Source organism: Mytilus californianus, unplaced genomic scaffold, assembly GCF_021869535.1.
Source record: "Mytilus californianus isolate M0D057914Y unplaced genomic scaffold, xbMytCali1.0.p SCAF_1, whole genome shotgun sequence".
Lineage (NCBI taxonomy): Eukaryota > Metazoa > Mollusca > Bivalvia > Mytilida > Mytilidae > Mytilus > Mytilus californianus.
Window position 1 is genome coordinate 6,355,606 of NW_026262581.1, and position 21,571 is coordinate 6,377,176.

General features: G+C 32.1%; 1 protein-coding gene across 1 annotated transcript in view; it reads right to left on the reverse strand.

The window, feature by feature from the left end:
- LOC127737534 (post-GPI attachment to proteins factor 6-like) overlaps positions 1-16,219 on the reverse strand; it is a 33,284-nt gene extending 17,065 nt beyond the window's left edge. Inside the window, exons 1-5 of the mRNA XM_052248376.1 lie at positions 16,197-16,219; positions 13,183-13,351; positions 10,240-10,438; positions 9,223-9,347; positions 4,074-4,339 (exon numbers count right to left, since the gene is read on the reverse strand). Of these exons, the coding sequence (XP_052104336.1) occupies positions 4,074-4,339; positions 9,223-9,347; positions 10,240-10,438; positions 13,183-13,274 (682 nt within the window). The 5' untranslated portion in view covers positions 13,275-13,351; positions 16,197-16,219. The remainder of the gene's footprint in view (positions 1-4,073; positions 4,340-9,222; positions 9,348-10,239; positions 10,439-13,182; positions 13,352-16,196) is intronic.
- Positions 16,220-21,571: the final 5,352 nt, after the last annotated feature.

Below are 21,571 nucleotides of genomic sequence, written 5' to 3' on the forward strand. Positions count from 1 at the left end.
AAGATCTTATAAGTCACATTCTGTAAATAGAATCACATTTAAAATTTTACAAACTTGAGATTTGTCTTGTGAATTACTTTCTTAAAGAACAAAAGTTTAAAAACATACTGACTTTCATGTGTATATTAAATGTTAATTTGTATTTAAATTTATCACATGTAAATGCTTCACAGAGGTGGATATATTAAATTTTAATACTTCACTAAAAGTGGATATATTAAATATAAATAAGTACTGGTTTGGTTCATTCCTCCTATTCCCACTTTTTTTAAATCTGGTAAGAAAAGTTAAATTTTCATGTGGGAATAGGGGGAAAACGGTTTACTCCTGGTTTGCCCACTTTTAATTACACCAATTATTTATTAGTAAAGAAAACAAAAAAGACAAAAGGTTTAATGAGCATACAATTATATAGTCTGTTTCAACTTAGGTATATAGTTTATCAGTGTTTTCTATATATATTCAGGTATTCATTTTTTTTGTAATTCCATTTTCATAAATGTATAGATAAATTATAAATAAATCATATATTTTTTCTCTCAATAATTTAACATACACGTAAAACAATGACACTAGCCTGTTTTAAAAGTAATATAAAGTATATTTAAAACTAAACAAATTTCGTTCGCAGGGTTTTGGGGCCGCTGAAGGCCCGAAGAAGCTATAGAAAAATGTATGCAAAATCATGCATTCTGCGCATTTCCCAGAACCTTTTTTGATCAAAAATGCAAGTTCTGTTTTAATTATTTTTTGACAATATTTTGGTCTCAAGGAAAAATATATAGTTTAAGTGTAAGACTTTTAGTCTTTAGAGACAACATCAAAAGACCAATATGTAGGATAAAGCAAAAACATGTAGTTTACATATAGTTTTATGGATGTGGCTGCTATTTTTATTTTTTAGATAAAAAATACTTAAAAAAAATAACAGTCAAGTTAAATTTTTTTTTACTAAATTACAAATGGAAAGCAACACTAAGAGAATAAAGTAAATGTTCCTGAGACCATATACCTTAGTGAAATGAAACCCATTTTCGGTCGGACATTTAATTCAAGTAAATTAATATTTATACATTATATTATTTAAAGATTTGGGAAGTTTTTCCCTAAAAAAAAAAGAAAAAAAGACGAATTTTGGAAGAATCTGGTGCCATCTCATACTAAATAGCATATATAAAATGGCTTAAAAGACCTGCCTTGAGTTATTTATTTTCAATACATTAAAAGTCAATTTATTTATTTTCAAACTACTACAGGACAAACCATTATTTTTTTTATTATTATCAAGGCTGAGTTATTTATTTTCAAAATCCTCCCCCCCCTTACAATATCAAATGGTCGTCACCTAATATATGAATCAAGTTTATAAATGCATTGCATAAGGAAATAAATAGAGCACTATGGTAAAATAACAATCTGTTGGGTTTTTTTTTAAAGAAGAAAATGCTAGCTTGGATGCAGATTACTGTTAAAATTATTTCATTTGTAAAGCTTGGCTACTGAACACGGTTGCATTTTTATTCTAATTGTTAGAATTTATTGTCAAATTCAATACATTTTCCTGATAAAAACTATATTGAAAAATTTCATTGATTTAATAGCAGAATATAGTATTTGATAAAATTTTACAGGTAAAATAAAAGGTAAAAAATATGACTATAATTCAGAAATAAACTATAATTGTTAAAACAACAATCCACCCTATGTTTACATATGCATGTAATTAAAAGTGGGCAAACCAGGATGACACCATATGTACTACATGTTGTATTATTCTAATGTTAATATGTACTAGTGTAGATATACTATTGAAATAATGTACTAGAGGTTGTTATATTAAGCTGAAGTAAACGTACTAAAATTTTTATGCTTTATAGAGATGGATGTATTAAATATAAATACTTACTAATGATGGAATTATTAAATGTAAAAAGAGGAGGCATGCTAAAAAATTGAAGTACATGTATAACAAAATCATGTGATTGTTTTTGGGTAAAAACAATTGATAGGTATAGGAGAGGTTAAAACTGTGAGGTCTTTCATGAACATTTACAGAAATTGAACTGTAGAAAGCTAGCATAAATTTGGTTTTTCTACAAAAAAATGAAGAAAAAAATGCAGGAATTTTGATGTCATAACAGCATTTGATAAGAGCTTATATTATGTATATAAGTGCTGTTTATTCAAGACACATCATAGGATGCATGTGTGTAGCACATGATTGGTACTGACATGCCCGAGGCTGCATGAGCACTCCTTATTTGGTCATGAGGCATGCAGTGATACAGACCCTTCTCAGGTTTCCCCAAGATGCTATGTAGTTTTCAGTTTGAGTTTTGCTGCTGACAGGGAAAGTCATACATTAGTTTTATTGTAAAAAGTAACAAATAATCGTTTTCAAAGTTTTAAAATATTAACTACCGGTATATCATATGATTATTACGTTTCAATTGGACTAAAAAAGTTTCTGTCTTTGTATATATTTGGAAGTACAGCTGAAAGAAACTTTGCGCCTTAAACTGTTTATAATACCCACAGATTAATTAGAAATTCGACAGAAACATTTACCGTAAATTAAATGAATCTTATTCTTTAATTGTGGCTTCCTGACGCAAGTCAAGAAATCATCCATATTCAAATACTCAATTGGACTTAAGTAATCCAGAAAATTGGACATGTGACTTAATGTTTCATATTCTACTCTGTTTAAAGTAATATTTCATTTCAATTTTAAAGTATACATTTAATATTTCAGTAAAAAATTAGGACAAATAAAACCCTTATCACACCTTATCTTTTGTACTTAGTTTGGATATACATATACCAAAAGCAAATATGTTCTGTAGGTGGATATATTCAATGTAAATATGTTCTGTTGGTGGATACCTGTAGGTGAATATATTCAATGTAAATATGTTCTGTTGGTGGATACCTGTAGATGAATATATTCAATGTAAATATGTTCTGTTGGTGGATACCTGTAAGTGGATATATTCAATGTAAATATGTTCTGTTGGTGGATACCTGTAGGTGGATATATTCAATGTAAATATGTTCTGTTGGTGGATACCTGTAGGTGAATATATTCAATGTAAATATGTTCTGTTGGTGGATACCTGTAGGTGAATATATTCAATGTAAATATGTTCTCTTGGTGGATGCATGTAGGTGGATATATTCAATGTAAATATGTTCTGTTTGTGGATACCTGTAGGTGAATATATTCAATGTAAATATGTTCTGTTGGTGGATACCTGTAGGTGGATATATTCAATGTAAATATGTTCTGTTGGTGGATACCTGTAGGTGGATATATTCAATGTAAATATGTTCTGTTAGTGGATGCATGTAGGTGGATATATTCAATGTAAATATGTTCTGTTCGTGGATACCTGTAGGTGAATATATTCAATGTAAATATGTTCTCTTGGTGGATACCTGTAGGTGGATATATTCAATGTAAATATGTTCTGTTGGTGGATACCTGTAGGTGAATATATTCAATGTAAATATGTTCTGTTGGTGGATGCATGTAGGTGGATATATTCAATGTAAATATGTTCTGTTTGATGGATACCTGTAGGTGAATATATTCAATGTAAATATGTTCTGTTGGTGGATACCTGTAGGTGAATATATTCAATGTAAATATGTTCTGTTGGTGGATGCATGTAGGTGGATATATTCAATGTAAATATGTTCTGTTCGTGGATACCTGTAGGTGAATATATTCAATGTAAATATGTTCTCTTGGTGGATACCTGTAGGTGGATATATTCAATGTAAATATGTTCTGTTGCTGAATACCTATAGGTGAATATATTCAATGTAAATATGTTCTGTTGGTGGATACCTATATATAGGTGGATATATTCAATGTAAATATGTTCTGTAGGTGGATACCTGTAGGTGGATATATTCAATGTAAATATGTTATGTTGGTGGATACCTATAGGTGGATATAATAAAAGCAAATATGTTCTGTATGTGGATAGCTATAGATGGATAATCAAATACAAATATGTAATAGTGGTGAATATGATATGAACATTAATATATATTCAAATACTTACTAGAGGTTGATATATTAAATGTAAAAGTGATATCTGCCGAGGACGTAAACATGACATATTGGTGGCCATATTGGTATAATACGGGAACAGTGATAATACATTGATCTGTATCATTACAAATATATTTGTTGTCATAGTGATGTAAATCTGGTACCCCTTGACCTCTTGTAATCAGATCTACTAAACAGCTAACCGGACTACCTGTAACATTTGTACATCCAGACACCAGTACATGGTACGCTGAAGTCGTTTCTAAAATGTTAAACCTGAAATGCAAAAAGTCTCATTGTGTATCAATTTTATAGAACATTATTTTCAGTCTTATAATGGACTGTAAGTAAATACAGAATTATGTTTTTCACATTTTAACAGAACATTTGACACTTTTTGATCTATTGAAAAACTTTTTTGTACCGTAATCAATTTAAATCCTTATACTTGTCAGGTAACTGACATTACTGTTTGGAGTTGAATTTCAACTTTATAATAACATGTCAAAATGGCCATAATTTAGTTGACATATGGGTCTATTTCAAAAGCCTTACTACTAAAAAATTCGTAAGGGTTCCGCGGAACCCAGTGTCTCGCCTACTTTTGCTGTTAATCGCAGGCTCAACAAAAATGAGGAAAAAAAATAATAACAATATTACTTTCGATACAATCTTTTGATTGTAAGAAGCTTCTGTCCCAATTTGGTAAAAATCCAGGATAGTTTATGAATCTAATAAATGTTTTAAATCTTTAACTGCAGACTGTATGTAATGTTAACTGGAAGAAAAACTAAGTCCATTTATAAGAAAAATACTGATAAACAGGTACAAAATTTTTAAAAATTTCCTTCAAGATACTAGCTTTTGATCATAAACAAGCTTCTAACCAAGTTTGGTACAAATCCAGGATAGTTTAAGAAAGTTATGAAAATTTTAAAAACTTTAACCACAGAGTGAATGTAATGTTAACTGGCAGAAAAACTAAGTCCATTTATAAGTTAAATACGGAAAAAATGGAATTTTGTTTTTTCCAAATTTACTTCTGGATACTATCTTATGATCATAAACAAGCTTCTGTCCAAGTTTGGTAGAAATCCAGGATAGTTTAAGAAAGTTATTAAGATTTAAAAAACTTTAACCACAGAGTGAATGTCATGTTAACTGGCAGAAAAACTAAGTCCATTTAAAAGTTAAATACGGAAAAAATGAAAATTTGTTTTTTACAAATTTACTTCTGAATACTATCTTATGATCATAAACAAGCTTCTGTCCAAGTTTGGTAGAAATCCAGGATAGTTTAAGAAAGTTATTAAGATTTAAAAAACTTTAACCACAGAGTGAATGTCATGTTAACTGGCAGAAAAACTAAGTCCATTTATAAGTAAAATACGGAAAAACAGGATTTTTTGTTTTACAAAATTTAATTCTGGATACTATCTTATGATCATAAACAAGCTTCTGTCCATGTTTGGTAGAAATCCAGGATAGTTTAAGAAAGTTATTAAAATTTTAAAAACTTTAACCACAGAGTGAATGTAATGTTTCCTGGCAGAAAAACTAAGTCCATTTATAAGTAAAATACGGAAAAACTGGATTTTTTTTTTTACAAAATTTAATTCTGGATACTATCTTATGATCATAAACAAGCTTCTGTCCAAGTTTGGTAGAAATCCAGGATAGTTTAAGAAAGTTATTAAAATTTAAAAAACTTTAACCACAGAGTGAATATTTGTGGACGCCGCCGCCGACGACGACGACGACGACGCCGACGGAATGTAGGATCGCTATGTCTCGCTTTTTCGACAAAAGTCGAAGGCTCGACAATAAATCAAAGCTCTCCATAAGAGTACACTCTAGGCTTCAAAGTCAGCAAATTTAGGATATATTTTCAAAAGATGATGATTTTATGCATTTTTCAGACCTAAAAGCTTGAGGAAACCCTTGGTCACAACATACTATCCAAAATGTTTTGTAACCAAAAGATGTCAATGATGATTTGATTTTTGATTTTTGGTGTTTTAACGCCACTTTTAAGCACCTCTTTTGGGCTATTTCGTGGCGGCCAGGTTTTATTGGTGGAGGAAGCCGGAGTGCCCGGAGAAAACCACTGACCTTCGATAGGAAAACTGACAATCCTAGTCAATTAAGATTGGAGTCGAGTGCACCCGCACGAGCAGGGTTCGAACTCACAACCTCAGTGTTGACTGGCTAGTGATTACAGTAGTAACTACTTAGACCACTCGGCCACCGAGGCCCCCTGTCAATGATGATATTGAATCCCTAGATACAAAAAAATTCTGGATCAGGGGTGACAGCAGAAGCTAATTATGTTAATAAACTGTTAACACAAAGATATGTCTCGCCTATTTGTTATTTTGATAATGCAAATGTTGAAATTAAAATAACAATACTTTAACATGTAAGTTATGCAAATATCCAAAGTCAATGAACCAGGACTAAAGGTACAGGGCTAAACAATCTCCATGGAAATGAGATGTGCCAATGCAAATACAACTGCATACCAAATACCATTGACTTTTCATAAGTCATTCCCTTTCAAGAAACCTAAACACAAACATTAACTTGTAAACTAAGCAAAAGTTTCAAAGTCAATAGACCATGATTGAAGGGGCGGGGCCAAATAATCTCCATGGAAATGAGATATGCCACTGTTTATACAACTGCATACCAAATATCATTGACCTATCTCTAGTGGTTCCCCATACACTAATCTAATCACAAACTAATACATGAAAACTAAGCAAAATTTTCAAAGTCAATAGACCATGACTGAAGGGACGGGGCCAAATGATCTCCATGGAAATGAGATATGCCAATGCTTATACAACTGCATACCAAATACCAATGACCTACCACTAGTGGTTCCCCGTGAACTGACCTAATCACAAACTAATACATGAAAACTAAGCAAAGTTTCAAAGTCAATAGACCATGACTAAAGGGGGCAGGCCAAATAATCTCCATGGTAATGAGATGTGCCAATATTAATTCAACTGCATACCAAATATCATTGACCTACCACTAGTGGTTCACAATAAACTAAATAAAACTAATCACAAACTAATACATTGTTGATGCCGCCGCCGATGCCGGGAAACAGCATACCTATGTCTCGCTTTTTGACTCCGTCAAGGCGAGACAAAAACTGTTAAGAATTATTGAAAATTTGACCAAAACTAACGTTTCAACATAAATAATGCATAATTAAGGGGTCATCACTTTGTCATTTTTAATGTGATGTGCTAAAATGAAGTTATTTTGTATCAATAGTAATATAACAAATATTTCTATGTGAAATTTTTAGTATTTTGGCCTGAATAGAAAAGCATCAAAATATCAGAGCCAATTATTACCCTTTGTAAACCTACTTCTTTGGCATTTGTGCTCAAATAAGTTTTCGAAGGGTTATACTTGTTGTTCAAACATTTTAACTTTTTTGCTATTAAATGTCTCTTGTTGTAACCTATAATTAAACTTAAGAAAGTTGCAATGCAACCATTCAGCCATCCATATAAATTTTAATAAATTCTTATTCAGAAAAGTCATATTATGGACATACTGTAATGCCTTTAACCAAACGCCTTATTTGCATTTTTAAACTTCAAAAGTGTGTACCTAACACTTTCGCACATTTTGTGAAAAATACTCCATATGGTATACTTTTCTGTATACCAATGATTTAAAATTTTCTTCTCTACCATGTGTTAGTTTTTGGTTTTTAGGTAAATCAGCAGACAAGAGTGATTTTGAAATATGTCACATTTTCCATGTAATTTTTTTTTCAATTTTCCAGTTATGTTTATAAAGAAATAAACAGAATTTTTGATATCAGATACATGTATCCTTTTTTAAAAAGTCCACAAATTCTAATAAAAAGTTCAGGGGTAACTTAGCCAGATAATTACATATGCAAATTTCCCCCAAGAAGTAAAACAGAGTTATTTTAAAAGTACAATCTCATCTAAAGGTGCTGGAATAATCTACTTATAAAAAAATAGCTTTATAACAACAATTATGAATAATCTACTGGGGCCTTTAGTACATGTACCTACAAAGAAGAAATTTAGTATTGTTGGATACTCAAGCTAAACTCAATCTAGTAGAATATTTTAAAACATTGTTAGACAACTAAATCTCTTACTTTTTTATCTTTTAAATCTGAGAAAAGAACATTTATTATAAGAAAAATATTTAATATCAGATAATCCTGTTATTAAAGTAACAGATAACCATGCAGAAATATTGTATAAATTCTAAACTATACTAGTTGATATGGAATAGAATTATCATATTTAAACTTTTGTTGAATGCTATAAAAACATTTGACATTATTTTAATTGACTTTATGTAACTGTTCGTTTGTGACATCAGGTACTGTCTGGTGAATTCTTATTGTACATATTGGAATAATATTTTATCAAGAGAAAAAAGTAGTTCATCTACAGTTACCACTATATATCCTATCAACATTGAGGTTGTGAGTTCTAACCAGTGCATGGCAGGTGTGCCTAACTCCTATCTTAACTTACTAAGATTGCCAGTTTTCCTAACAAAGTAAGTCCAGCTTCCTTCTCCAATATAGCCAAGAGTGCTGAAATTGCCTTTAAACACCAACAATCAATCAATCAATTGTGAATAATCTACTTGGCTCATTGTTAATCCCTGATATCAGACAGACCAAATTAGGCATGACCTTTGACCTTATAATGAAATCAACTGCCCCATCTCATGGAAGAAACCATCCCGTCTGAATAAACAACACTTATACTCTGCATAAGTTACAATTTAGAGATTCTAGCTTGATAGTTATGGTATAGGAAGAGTATCCTACCTATATATGACTGGTTTAGAGATTCTAGCTTGATAGTTATGGTATAGGAAGAGTACCCTACCTATATATGACTGGTTTAGAGATTCTAGCTTGATAGTTATGGTATAGGAAGAGTACCCTACCTATATATGACTGGTTTAGAGATTCTAGCTTGATAGTTATGGAATAGGAAGAGTACCCTACCTATATATGACTGGTTTAGAGATTCTAGCTTGATAGTTATGGTATAGGAAGAGTACCCTACCTATATATATGACTGGTTTAGAGATTCTAGCTTGATAGTTATGGTATAGGAAGAGTACCCTACCTATATATGACTGGTTTAGAGATTCTAGCTTGATAGTTATGGTATAAATGAATACTGTCTATGTTGCTTAGAACTGTTGATGTCAATTCTACATTCAATTTGTAATAACAACTTGGGAATAAACCCTGAAAAAAAGAAATCATCATGTCAACATTTTTCATATCCAAATAAATTTCTCAACAAAAAAAACCCAAGACACTCTAAACATAAACTCTCTAATTAAAAGACTAAAACAAACAATAGCTCATTAAAAAGAAAGTAAAGTTAATCATCATTTTACTTAAGTCTCCTTGTATTTTTTTTTTAAATCAGACATTAGTACTATTTTCTGTTTCATAAGATTATCAACTTTGCTCACTTATTCTAAAAAATAAAAGTTGTTGGTAAAGTCAACAATTAATCATATGTGCTTTTGCACATTCATGTGTGTATATTTTTGACATTATAATTTGACAACATGTTCATTTATGTTTCCTGATACTTTGTGTGTACACTATGTTTTGTTCTGTCTCAAAACTTGCATTTGATAGAACCTTTAAAGACTGTGATAGAAGTGGCAGGTTTGGCACCATTGAACTTTATTTAGCCCATCAAATTACTGAAGAGTGTCTGCACCTTATATAAGCCCATCAAATTACTGAAGAGTGTCTGCACCTTATATAAGCCCATCAAATTACTGAAGAGTGTCTGCACCTTATATAAGCCCATCAAATTACTGAAGAGTGTCTGCACCTTATATAAGCCCATCAAATTACTGAAGAGTGTCTGCACCAAGTTATTATTGTGACAAGCATTGTCCATTTTTCCAGTAGTTGATCTTAACAATGTTTTCCTGTATTTACCAGTACATTGACTTTTTTCTATTACCCTGGATTAATGTCATTCCCTAGGCTTAACCTGTTGTTGGCTTGCAATCTCAATGTACTTGTTATAGTCTCCCTTTATTAAATGGCTTATATATTCATATAAAAAATGATGGGTTTTGCTTAATATCTCAAAACAGTGTTTGAACATTACCTTTGGTCTCAGTTTAGTATCTTTGTCAGGAATATAAGCAATAGCAAACCAGTCACCAGGAAGTGGGTGTGTCAGATCTACTTGTGTTGTCTTATTATCACTCTGAATATTGACCTCCTGTACATCACCTCTATCCAGGTAATAGCCAACAGGAAATGTTTCATTTTTACCTAATGGAAGACTACCATACTGTAACTGTCTGCAAAGAAAAATAAAAATTCGCCATATACCATCTCACTCTTTAAGCATTAAGTTTAGTGGTGGTTGTTCTTTTACAAAATTTGTCTGAATTATTTGAAAACTGAAAAATCAGGTTGGGAGGGATGGGGGGAATTTGGTATCTGCATCAGTGGTCTCGTTAGCCCAAAATAGAAGGGCGCTGCGCCCTCAGGGTGCCCTCAGCCGCGCCCTGTGTGCCCTCATCCACGCCCTTCTGCCCTGACGCCTTTTCCCAAAAAAAACCTTGTGCCGTTTTGGCAATGTACTGGTAAAATTGCTTTTTGTCTCATCGATTTCTAATCACAAAGTTAAATTACATATATGACACCTGGTGATTGCCCCCAGGTTAATCATGTCATTAAAATCAATTACAGTTGATTAGACTTCAAAGGTGTTAATAACTAGGTAATTTAATTAAGACGAATGTACCTTGTCAAATTGAATATAAATTGATGAATGTGTCGGCGAGTGTTTTAAGCTTGGGTCGGCATTTTCGATCTCCAAGTCCCAATGGAAGAGTGTAAAAATGAAGACTTTCATGACTTAAGTATAGAATTTAAGTCATCAAAATACAACTAGGCCTTCACAGAAACGCCGTCCATCTCAACTTCATCGTAAACGTGCTGGAAATTAATTTTGGAGTTACTTCCCCTGTTTTAGCTTATTACAAATTTGTGCTCCTAAAATATTATCTATCTTTGAAAATAGGAATAAAGTACCAATCAAATACAAAATTATATAAGAATGTTACCTTAAAGATCAACACTGTCTTTGAACATACCAAAAAAAATATATTGCAATTCATTTTTGATAATCATACTTTTATCAATCCATGTTCTATCTAGACATTGTCAATTTAGAATATAATTATATATAGCTGGTGAAAGTTGTTAAGCTTTAATACTACAAAAAACGAGTTAGGACTAGCTAAACTATCATAACAAGTTAATTGGATGAAGTTATACTAAATAATTCATTGACAGGAACAATGAAAAAAGTTGAGAGGGCCAAACTCTAGCTGAAAATTTTAAATGAGACAACTCTAAAATATGAGATGTTTAGTTTATGCTGTGTTTTTTTTGGAGGGGGGTATAGTTAGTTATTTTGACTCTTTTGGTTAATAGTGATGTGATGTATGAACATGTATTGCCATGTATTATGAACATGTAGTATGAATGACTTTTCTTATGCAAATTTTATAGAATAAATAATCAAAACAACAACTTATTATCTTTATTGTCAACATATACAGTAAAAAAACAATGTGAACTCGTGATACACACAGAAACGTAGACAAAAAAAATGAGCAGTGCCTTTTCCTATCATAAAAAAGTGCCCTGCCCTCCACTGGCACCCTGCCCCTTTCAATTTCTAGCTGGAGCACTGTGCATGGTGCATATTTTCATATACCTACATGTAATTTAGTCACATGCACAATATTTTCAACCTATCTGTTGAGAAACACACGAACTTTAACATGACTTTGTGTTGATGTTGATAGGGATTGTTAAGGATCTCATATTGTAATGTCATTCTATTATCATGATTATGTAGTTGTTATTTTGTACTTGAATGTGGCTAACTATTACAAATATGCATTTTACAACTTTTATTTCCTTCACAATATATACTATCATGTATAATAGATCAGGAGATACACACTTAATCCACAAAATTAAATCCCCACTGGAAATGAGATCAAGGCCATATGACATAGTCAGAGAGAAATTTCCTTCTTCCAACCAATCCAAATTTATACCAAATATTGTTGACCTCCCATGCATTGTTACTGAGGTTTAGACATCTTTCTGAAAACTAAACATAATCACTGATTATATGTAAACATTACAGCATAAAATTGGAATCAAGACCAAATAACATACCAGTATATCCTTGTCTCAACCAAACAATACAATGTTAAGTTACTGAGGAACAGAATTCACCCTGAAAATTTACCTAATAATGTATGTGAACCTGAAATGAAGGCCAAGGCCATATGACATTATTATAACAGATGGAAAAATACTCCTTACAACCATGTACTAAATATTGTTGACAAATCATGTATAGTTTTTGAGGGACGGACCTTATCCTTAACACTTAAAAAGACCATTTGAGCCGGATATTTAGGTCAAGGTCATATAACAAATGTCAGAAACACATATATTTCTCACAACCAATCTACAAATAAAATGATTTTGAATAATATTGTAATTAGTGTGGAACAGACCTTGGCCAACAGAGGGTTAGATTGATGGAAAGGCCATATGACATAACATGTCCGAGTCAGACATGTATAAACTCCTTTAAATCAATCCATATGCCAAAAAATTAAAATCTTGTAGACCTATCATGTAATTACTGAGAAAACGACCTCATCATTAAAATTTATCTGACCACTTGAGTATGAAATTGAGGTGAAGTTCAGATGACAATGTCTCATCATGATCTCCTCAATACAAATCTTTAGCATCTTGAGTGAAAATAAATACATTTGTCTCACCTCTCATACATTTCTTCATTAACAGGAAAAAAAATCATATCATAGTTAGTTTTCACTCACCAATGGTAAAATGTTTTGTATATTATCAAATGTGTGATATGCTTCACACTATGCTTAATGAATATTCATGTACATAATATGTCTGTCTTACATTGTACATGTAAGTTTTCATGCTTTTTTATGATATTGGGATTTTAACAGTTCATATATTTTATACTTACATCTGTACTTTTCTGGTATCACAACTATCTGGAACATGACTTGAACGGAATGTTATTCTGGCATTCTTGGCATCTTGTGGCACAGAGAACATGTATGGCAAGACATTTCTAAATGACGAATATTCTTGTAAATATCCAGTTTCATACAAAATGGATGATAACGAAAAACCTAAAATCAAAATTTAAAACCTGTTATTCAGTACCTTACTTTATTTTGCAATAAAAAAAAACACAAATTCATGAGACATTACAGTCAAAGTTAGATGAGGAGGTGCTTTCAGATCTACAATGTATATAATGTTTACAGTAACAAGATTCCTTAATCATAGAGCTACAAAATCTAAAAATATCACCAGCGGTTACTTTAGCCTCTTTACCATGATTCTGTTCCATAATTTTCTTCTACAGAGCCATGCTGAACTGAGAAGCATCTTGCAAGTGCCCAAAATTTCAAACTGCCTTGTATATTTAAGTAAATTGCTTCGCTGAGCACAGCTGGATACGACCGCAGATGTCCAACCCTGAAAAGTTGGGGCCAAATGGACACAATATTCACGCTTGATACAGGTCTGAATTTGGCTTGTAATTAAATTTTTGACACATAATAGGTTTCTGACACAGAATAACTGCAGTGAAAGAACTTCAAATTGGTTATATGATTTGAATTTATATTCGATTTTTTGCATTTGTGCAATACACTATGCGAATTGACTCCCCCCCCAAAAAAATAAATTTTACCCTGTTTTTTTGCGTTTGTGCAATACCCTATGCTGTAAATATAATTATTTAATCTGTTTTTATTAAAAAAAAATGCAATTAACTTTATATATCTAGGTCCAGCCTTGCCTAAACACTCAACTTTTGCACTTGTTCCTGTACTCAGAAAAATTTTGAGATGTAAACACAGCCATATTTCACAGTACCATATGATTAATCCTGATTTGGCTGCCCAAATAAAACCTTATGAAGCCCTATGCCTAATAACTCTATTGGGGAAAATTACTACCAACTTTCACACCAAAAAAACAGGTGCATATTATGCAGAGGGCTCCATTCATCTGAAGCTATAACTACATGTAAACTACAGTTAAAGGTACTTGGTATTTCCTTAATTTAATAGAAGTTTGAAAGGAAAATGGGTCTTCTTTTCAATTTCAACCTACTTCAGCATGTTCAGATGTGCAGAATGGTGATGTAAGCATTAAATGCTCCTGTTTCAGGTGTGTTAAGTTGGCAAATATTTTCCTGAATAGAATTTATGGGACTTGTTAAAGTGTTCTTCAGGTGGTCAAATAAAAAATCCCTCTGAACTCGGAAGGGATTACCTTCAATAAGATGAACCATAAACTGGTACATTGTAGATATTAAGATAATGAAAGTCACACTCTTTTGTTTTCTTTATTTAACTTTACAGCACTGATATATGATTATGCTCATCTATTTGATATGTTTGAAAATATCCAAATTCATTGTGAATCAACAATTCTTAAAATATGGATTAATTTCAAGAATGATCATGAATGGATAAATTTAAAACATATAAAAGTGGTAAATCTGGTTTGTAATAAATTTCTGTTTGTATAAAAGAGCAGAGATTCATTACTCACTGTCATAACCAAAGAAATACTATCATATTTAAATAAGCCTTTTCTAAAAAGGAAGATTTTTAAGCATAATTTGTGAGAATCCATATAAAAATCGGAAGATTTTTTCTTGATCTAGTACTGTATAGATTGATTGGCTTATGGGGGTAATTTAGTGAATACCCAATATTTATCTTTCAGATATAGGTCAAACCAGACATTAATTTACGTCACAAAACAATATTGAGACAAATAATGGATTTTTGGAAGGCAGATTACTGGACGGGCAGATTGATACACCTAATCGCTATTTATTCCATTCAGGATAAGTTCTAAAATTACACAACTTTTATATCCAGTTGAAGCTATCTGGGGCCCTGTTTAAACAATGCACCATGCATGATACTTTTTAATGAGATCTGTTTAAAACATCGTAAATACTTCAAACAAAATATTTTTTTACTGTAAATTTCGAAAAAGTGGATCATAATCTATCAAAGTTTCGTATTGATCGCTTTCTAAATTTTTCCCTCCCTCAGCTCGTTACTGATGACCTTTGTTGTTTACCTATTCAAGGCCTGTTGAGCCAACCAGGAAGTTGTCTAAATGACTGTTTTTTCCGTATTGGACTAAATAGCGATAAGGTGTATTGACAGATCTCAACAGTAGATCTTTTAACACCCATTTCATAAGGGGACGAAGTCCCCTATTATGGTAGAAAAATCAATAAAAAAAAAAAAAAAAAAAAAAAAAATTGGGGAAATTTCCCGAAATTTTCATTCTACTAATGAACTCAAAATCGTTAACTTTTTTATTTTCAGACTTTTTTATTTTCCCGCATTTGAGCAGAAATCTACTTCCTTTTTCCGGTCTCGTTTGCATGAGTCCTTGATTATATTTATCAGTCTAGTAAAATATAGGAAGGAACGCAATACCAATTCCATTTTTAATAATTCCTTGAATGGCTTGATATGAAAAAAACGTTACCTGATGGCGTTTCTTTGTATACATTGAATATGACGTCATAACATAAATAACGTCACAACTAAAATTCCGAACAACTGAACCGAAATCGGAAACGTAAGGGTATTTCCGTTTCTTTTTTGAACAGATTTTGAAGTTTAAATATGTTTGAATTAAAAAAAATAATTTATATAGACTTCGTCCCCTTTCACAGGTAATGCCTGCCTCATATTACTAGTCCTGATAATCATCTGTCTGCAGAGGGTACTTTTTGATTTAGATTTGTATAGATTATATAAGTAACATCAGGTTATCTATGTCATTGAAATCACAGGAGGTCAGCAAAACAAAAATAATTTAATATTATTTTGACTATTTTCTCTCTGAAATTCAACAGTCGCAGGAAACGTAGTGCAATTTGTGCGATTAGCAAACAAAAATGTAATAGAGTATTTTAAGTATGCTTACACAACGGGACGCTGTACAGTAATAAAAATATTGCTATTAGTGTTTTTTGTAGCAACATCATTAGCATTCATTTGTGGTAGGGGAAAGCAACGAGTATTTTGTATTGAGAACAGAAGTAACTAAATACCATCTGAAAAGCAAACATTTTATGTTATGCAACGTACAACTAACATTAATTGTCTACGCTTTTTGACAACTCACATACCTTTTTTTAATTCAACTCGAATTTTCAATTTGATTTCATATAAAAATAGGTAGTATTGATATACTATATATATATATATACTTAAAGTAATTTCTGTATGTCGATTGATACCTGGGACTAATACATTGAGGCAGAGACATATATACTAAATTTATTTATATGTCTCTGATTGAGGACTTAATTGACACTTCTATTTGTAAACAACAATTATCCTCGTATTATGGGTTTTCGTGCTATTTAGAATGCATTGTGACGAAAAAGCATGCATAGTACGAATTCATATGACGTACGAAAACATATGATCTGACGATACTGGATTTTTTTAGTGTACCAGAGATTTTTATTTATTTGTAGCTTCCAATCTACACAAGATGAATGAATTAATAAAATATTATTCGAGGGTTTATATAACTTGATTTCTATTGGTCCCAGGTAATAGCAGACAGAGTCCATTACTAAAAGAAAAGTGCAAAAGATGAAAAAGAGAAAAGATCCTTTCTTAAACTTTCCTTTGTCAACAAAAGTCTCGATGCCATCAACTTGAGCAATATCCTTCATCATAAATTAGTTCACTTAAGGAATGACTGTTATATTTTTTCTGTCTATGAAGAAATAACATCAAAAATGTGGTACACTAAATAACCCGCTTAGCATGTTATTTAAAAGGGTGACCCGCATTTGAGCAGAAATCTACTTCCTTTTTCCGGTCTCGTTTGCATGAGTCTTTGAGTATATTTATCAGTCTAGTAAAATATAGGAAGGAACGCAATACCAATTCCATTTTTAATAATTCCTTGAATGGCTTGATATGAAAAAAACGTTACCTGATGGCGTTTCTTTGTATACATTGAATATGACGTCATAACATAAATAACGTCACAACTAAAATTCCGAACAACTGAACCGAAATCGGAAACGTAAGGGTATTTCCGTTTCTTTTTTGAACAGATTTTGAAGTTTAAATATGTTTGAATTAAAAAAAATAATTTATATAGACTTCGTCCCCTTTCACAGGTAATGCCTGCCTCATATTACTAGTCCTGATAATCATCTGTCTGCAGAGGGTACTTTTTGATTTAGATTTGTATAGATTATATAAGTAACATCAGGTTATCTATGTCATTGAAATCACAGGAGGTCAGCAAAACAAAAATAATTTATTATTATTTTGACTATTTTCTCTCTGGAATTCAACAGTCGCAGGAAACGTAGTGCAATTTGTGCGATTAGCAAACAAAAATGTAATAGAGTATTTTAAGTATGCTTACACAACGGGACGCTGTACAGTAATAAAAATATTGTTATTAGTGTTTTTCGTAGCAACATCATTAGCATTCATTTGTGGTAGGGGAAAGCAACGAGTATTTTGTATTGAGAACAGAAGTAACTAAATACCATCTGAAAAACAAACATTTTATGTTATGCAACGTACAACTAACATTAATTGTCTACGCTTTTTGACAACTCACATACTTTTTTTAATTCAACTCGAATTTTCAATTTGATTTCATATAAAAATAGGTAGTATTGATATACTATATATATATATATACTTAAAGTAATTTCTGTATGTCGATTGATACCTGGGACTAATACATTGAGGCAGAGACATATATACTAAATTTATTTATATGTCTCTGATTGAGGACTTAATTGACACTTCTATTTGTAAACAACAATTATCCTCGTATTATGGGTTTTCGTGCTATTTAGAATGCATTGTGACGAAAAAGCATGCATAGTACGAATTCATATGACGTACGAAAACATATGATCTGACGATACTGGATTTTTTTAGTGTACCAGAGATTTTTATTTATTTGTAGCTTCCAATCTACACAAGATGAATGAATTAATAAAATATTATTCGAGGGTTTATATAACTTGATTTCTATTGGTCCCAGGTAATAGCAGACAGAGTCCATTACTAAAAGAAAAGTGCAAAAGATGAAAAAGAGAAAAGATCCTTTCTTAAACTTTCCTTTGTCAACAAAAGTCTCGATGCCATCAACTTGAGCAATATCCTTCATCACAAATTAGTTCACTTAAGGAATGACTGTTATATTTTTTCTGTCTATGAAGAAATAACATCAAAAATGTGGTACACTAAATAACCCGCTTAGCATGTTATTTAAAAGGGTGACCACATTTTTGAGGTTATTTCGAATAGACAGAAAAAATATTTCAGTCATTCCTTATAATTTAATTCTAAATTTCATTTTTAAGGAGTAAATCATGAAAAAAACGTTGATGACGTCACGGTCACATGACAAAATTATGTCTATGAGCTGATAGACAAAATACTTTCAGCCAATCAGAAGACGTGTTACATCCAAAATTATATTATTCGTTTTAAAGATCAGTCTGTACCTATCATTTCTTATACCTATACTAAACCAATTGCCACTTAAATTTTCAATTACAAACACATGTTGCAGGATCTCAATATTGCGGACGACTTCAAGTCTAAACCTCCTGATTGAACCTGTGCTAGTTCCCCATTCATATATAATCCGGCTGGCCACGTTATTACTGGTGACCTAAACATTGGCAATAACACTTCTCTGCGAAATGTGTTATTCAAAGGCCCGAAATATTGTGAGCCTAAATCCATCAATTGGAAACACAACGTCAAAATACTGATGGATTCAGTCAAGGATTATGCCAGGCAATGCGGGGTTAAACGCAAGAAAGAAGACGTAGATACTCTTTCCGAATGAATTAAGGCTGTGAGGTCGTTAATACAAATCAGAATTAAGAAACTGAATGGGTCTATTAATACCCATGCTACATCAATATTTAAAGACCCAAATGTTGCTAAACACTTGTCCTACCTCCATGACAAATATGTTGTTGTTCCCGCAGATAAAGCCCCAAACAACATCGTTTTTGTGTGTAAATCACATTACATAAACTGCTTGATAAATGAATTAGGTATTGACAATTCACTTGGAAACTCAACATATAACCCCACGACACTTACTAAAGAGGAAATCCTGAATAATCATAGATCTGTTCTATGTTCCTTTAGAATTTCAACCAGAGATGAAGAACTGGATCTTTCATCACTGTATTGGATACCTAAACTACATAAGTGTCCTTACAAACAGCAGTATATTGCTGGGTCATCCAAGTGATCCACGAAACCTCTTTCTAAATTATTAACATCAATTATATCAGCAATCAAAGCCGGGATTCAAAGTTCTTGTGAAACTACATATTCACAAGGTGGCGTGAATCAGATGTGGATACTAAAAAATTCCAAAGATGTTTTAGAGTACATACAATCTAAGACTCTTTCATCTTTCAATAGTATTAAAACACTTGACTTTTCTACACTTTACACAAGTATTCCCCATTCGAAACTAAAAGACAAATTGAAAGAGTTGGTCCTGCTTTGTTTCATAAAAAAGAATGGCCAACGTAGATACAAGTATCTGGTCTTAGGGAGGGATAAATCCTACTTTGTAAAAAACCACTCTGATTCTAACAAAAATTTCTCTAAAACTGACATTATCAAGATGCTTGATTTCTTGATTGACAACATATTTGTTACGTTTGGAGGACGTGTTTTTCAACAAACAGTCTGATTCCCATGGAAACCAACTGCGCCCCTCTTCTTGCCGACTTGTTCCTTTCTTCATATGAGGCTGATTTCACACAGGAACTTCTTAGGAAGAAAGAAAAGAAGTTAGCAGTACCCTTTAACTTTTTTTTCCGCTACATAGATGATGTTCTCTCACTAAATAATTCAAAATTTGGTGACTATGTTGAACGCATCTATCCCATCGAACTTGAGATAAAGGATACAACAGATACATATCTTGACTTACATCTAGAAATTGACAATGAGGGTCGGTTGAAAACAAAACATTATGAAAAAAGAGATGATTTCAGCTTCCCAATTCTGAACTTTCCATTTTTATGTAGCAACATTCCAGCAGCGCCTGCATACAGAGTATATATCTCCCAGTTGATACGATAATCCAGGGCTTGTATTTCCTATCATGATTTCCTTGATAGAGGGTTGCTGCTCACAAGGAAGCTATTAAACCAAGAGTTCCAAGTGGTGAAGTTGAAATCATCCCTTCGTTAATTTTTACGGACGCCATCACGAGTTGGTTGACTGAGACGAAATATCTGTTTCACAGATGATAGCGGATATGTTCCTTATGTCGTAACTACAATTCCGTCCGGTTTTCCCGAATGTGACCTACCGAATTAGACTTAATACCGGGTTTTTACTAACATGAGCAACACGACGGGTGCCACATGTGGAGCAGGATCTGCTTTCCCTTCCGGAGCACCAGAGATCATCCCCAGTTTTTGGTGGGGTTTGTGTTGCTCAGTCTTTAGTTTTCTATGTAGTGTTGTGTGTACTATTGTTTGTCTATTTGTGTTTTTCTTTTTAGTCATGGCGTTGTCAGTTTATTTTTCGAGTTATGTGTTTGAATTTCCCTTTGGTATCTTTCGCCCCTCTTTTTGCAACCAGCTGAACATTGTAGACAATCATGTTTTCCCAATACTTTTAACTGTGAATGACCAGATTTGGACAGTATTTCTATTATAAGTAACAAAGACATATGACCAAAAGTTTTGCTATGCATGATGTAAAGTTATGATGCCCCTGAATATAAATCAGGAGGTATACAAATATACAAAAAAAATAACAGAAAATCAAAATAGTTCTTAATGACACATTATATATAATAAACTCATCATATATACAACTTTGCCAACAACTTTCAGTTATTTTGACATTTGACATTTGAGCATATATAAACTTATTTTGAATCATAGTATATAAGATTAAAAACATTTATGACACATACAAGAGATACATTAGGTCTTCCTAAGCTTAAAATCCCCCGTGGAGATTATGAAAAGTTTGCAGGTACTAGAACATTTTTTGGCTTAATTCACTTACACGAACATTTGTTGGCTTTATTCACTTACACAAACTGATGGATATTTGATTAAAAAAATAAGGAGACTTATCAATAGCAATTCTCTGTAACCACCAACCAAGTTGCGGCACGCATAGTCTTAGATTTTCTTGAAATTTTGTTTGTTGGTAGCTATCGATAAACATACAAGAAATTTGTTGAAAAAAAATTTGTTTATATTCCCGTTGCCGTGGTAACAGGTCCCCAAAATGATGACAACCCTT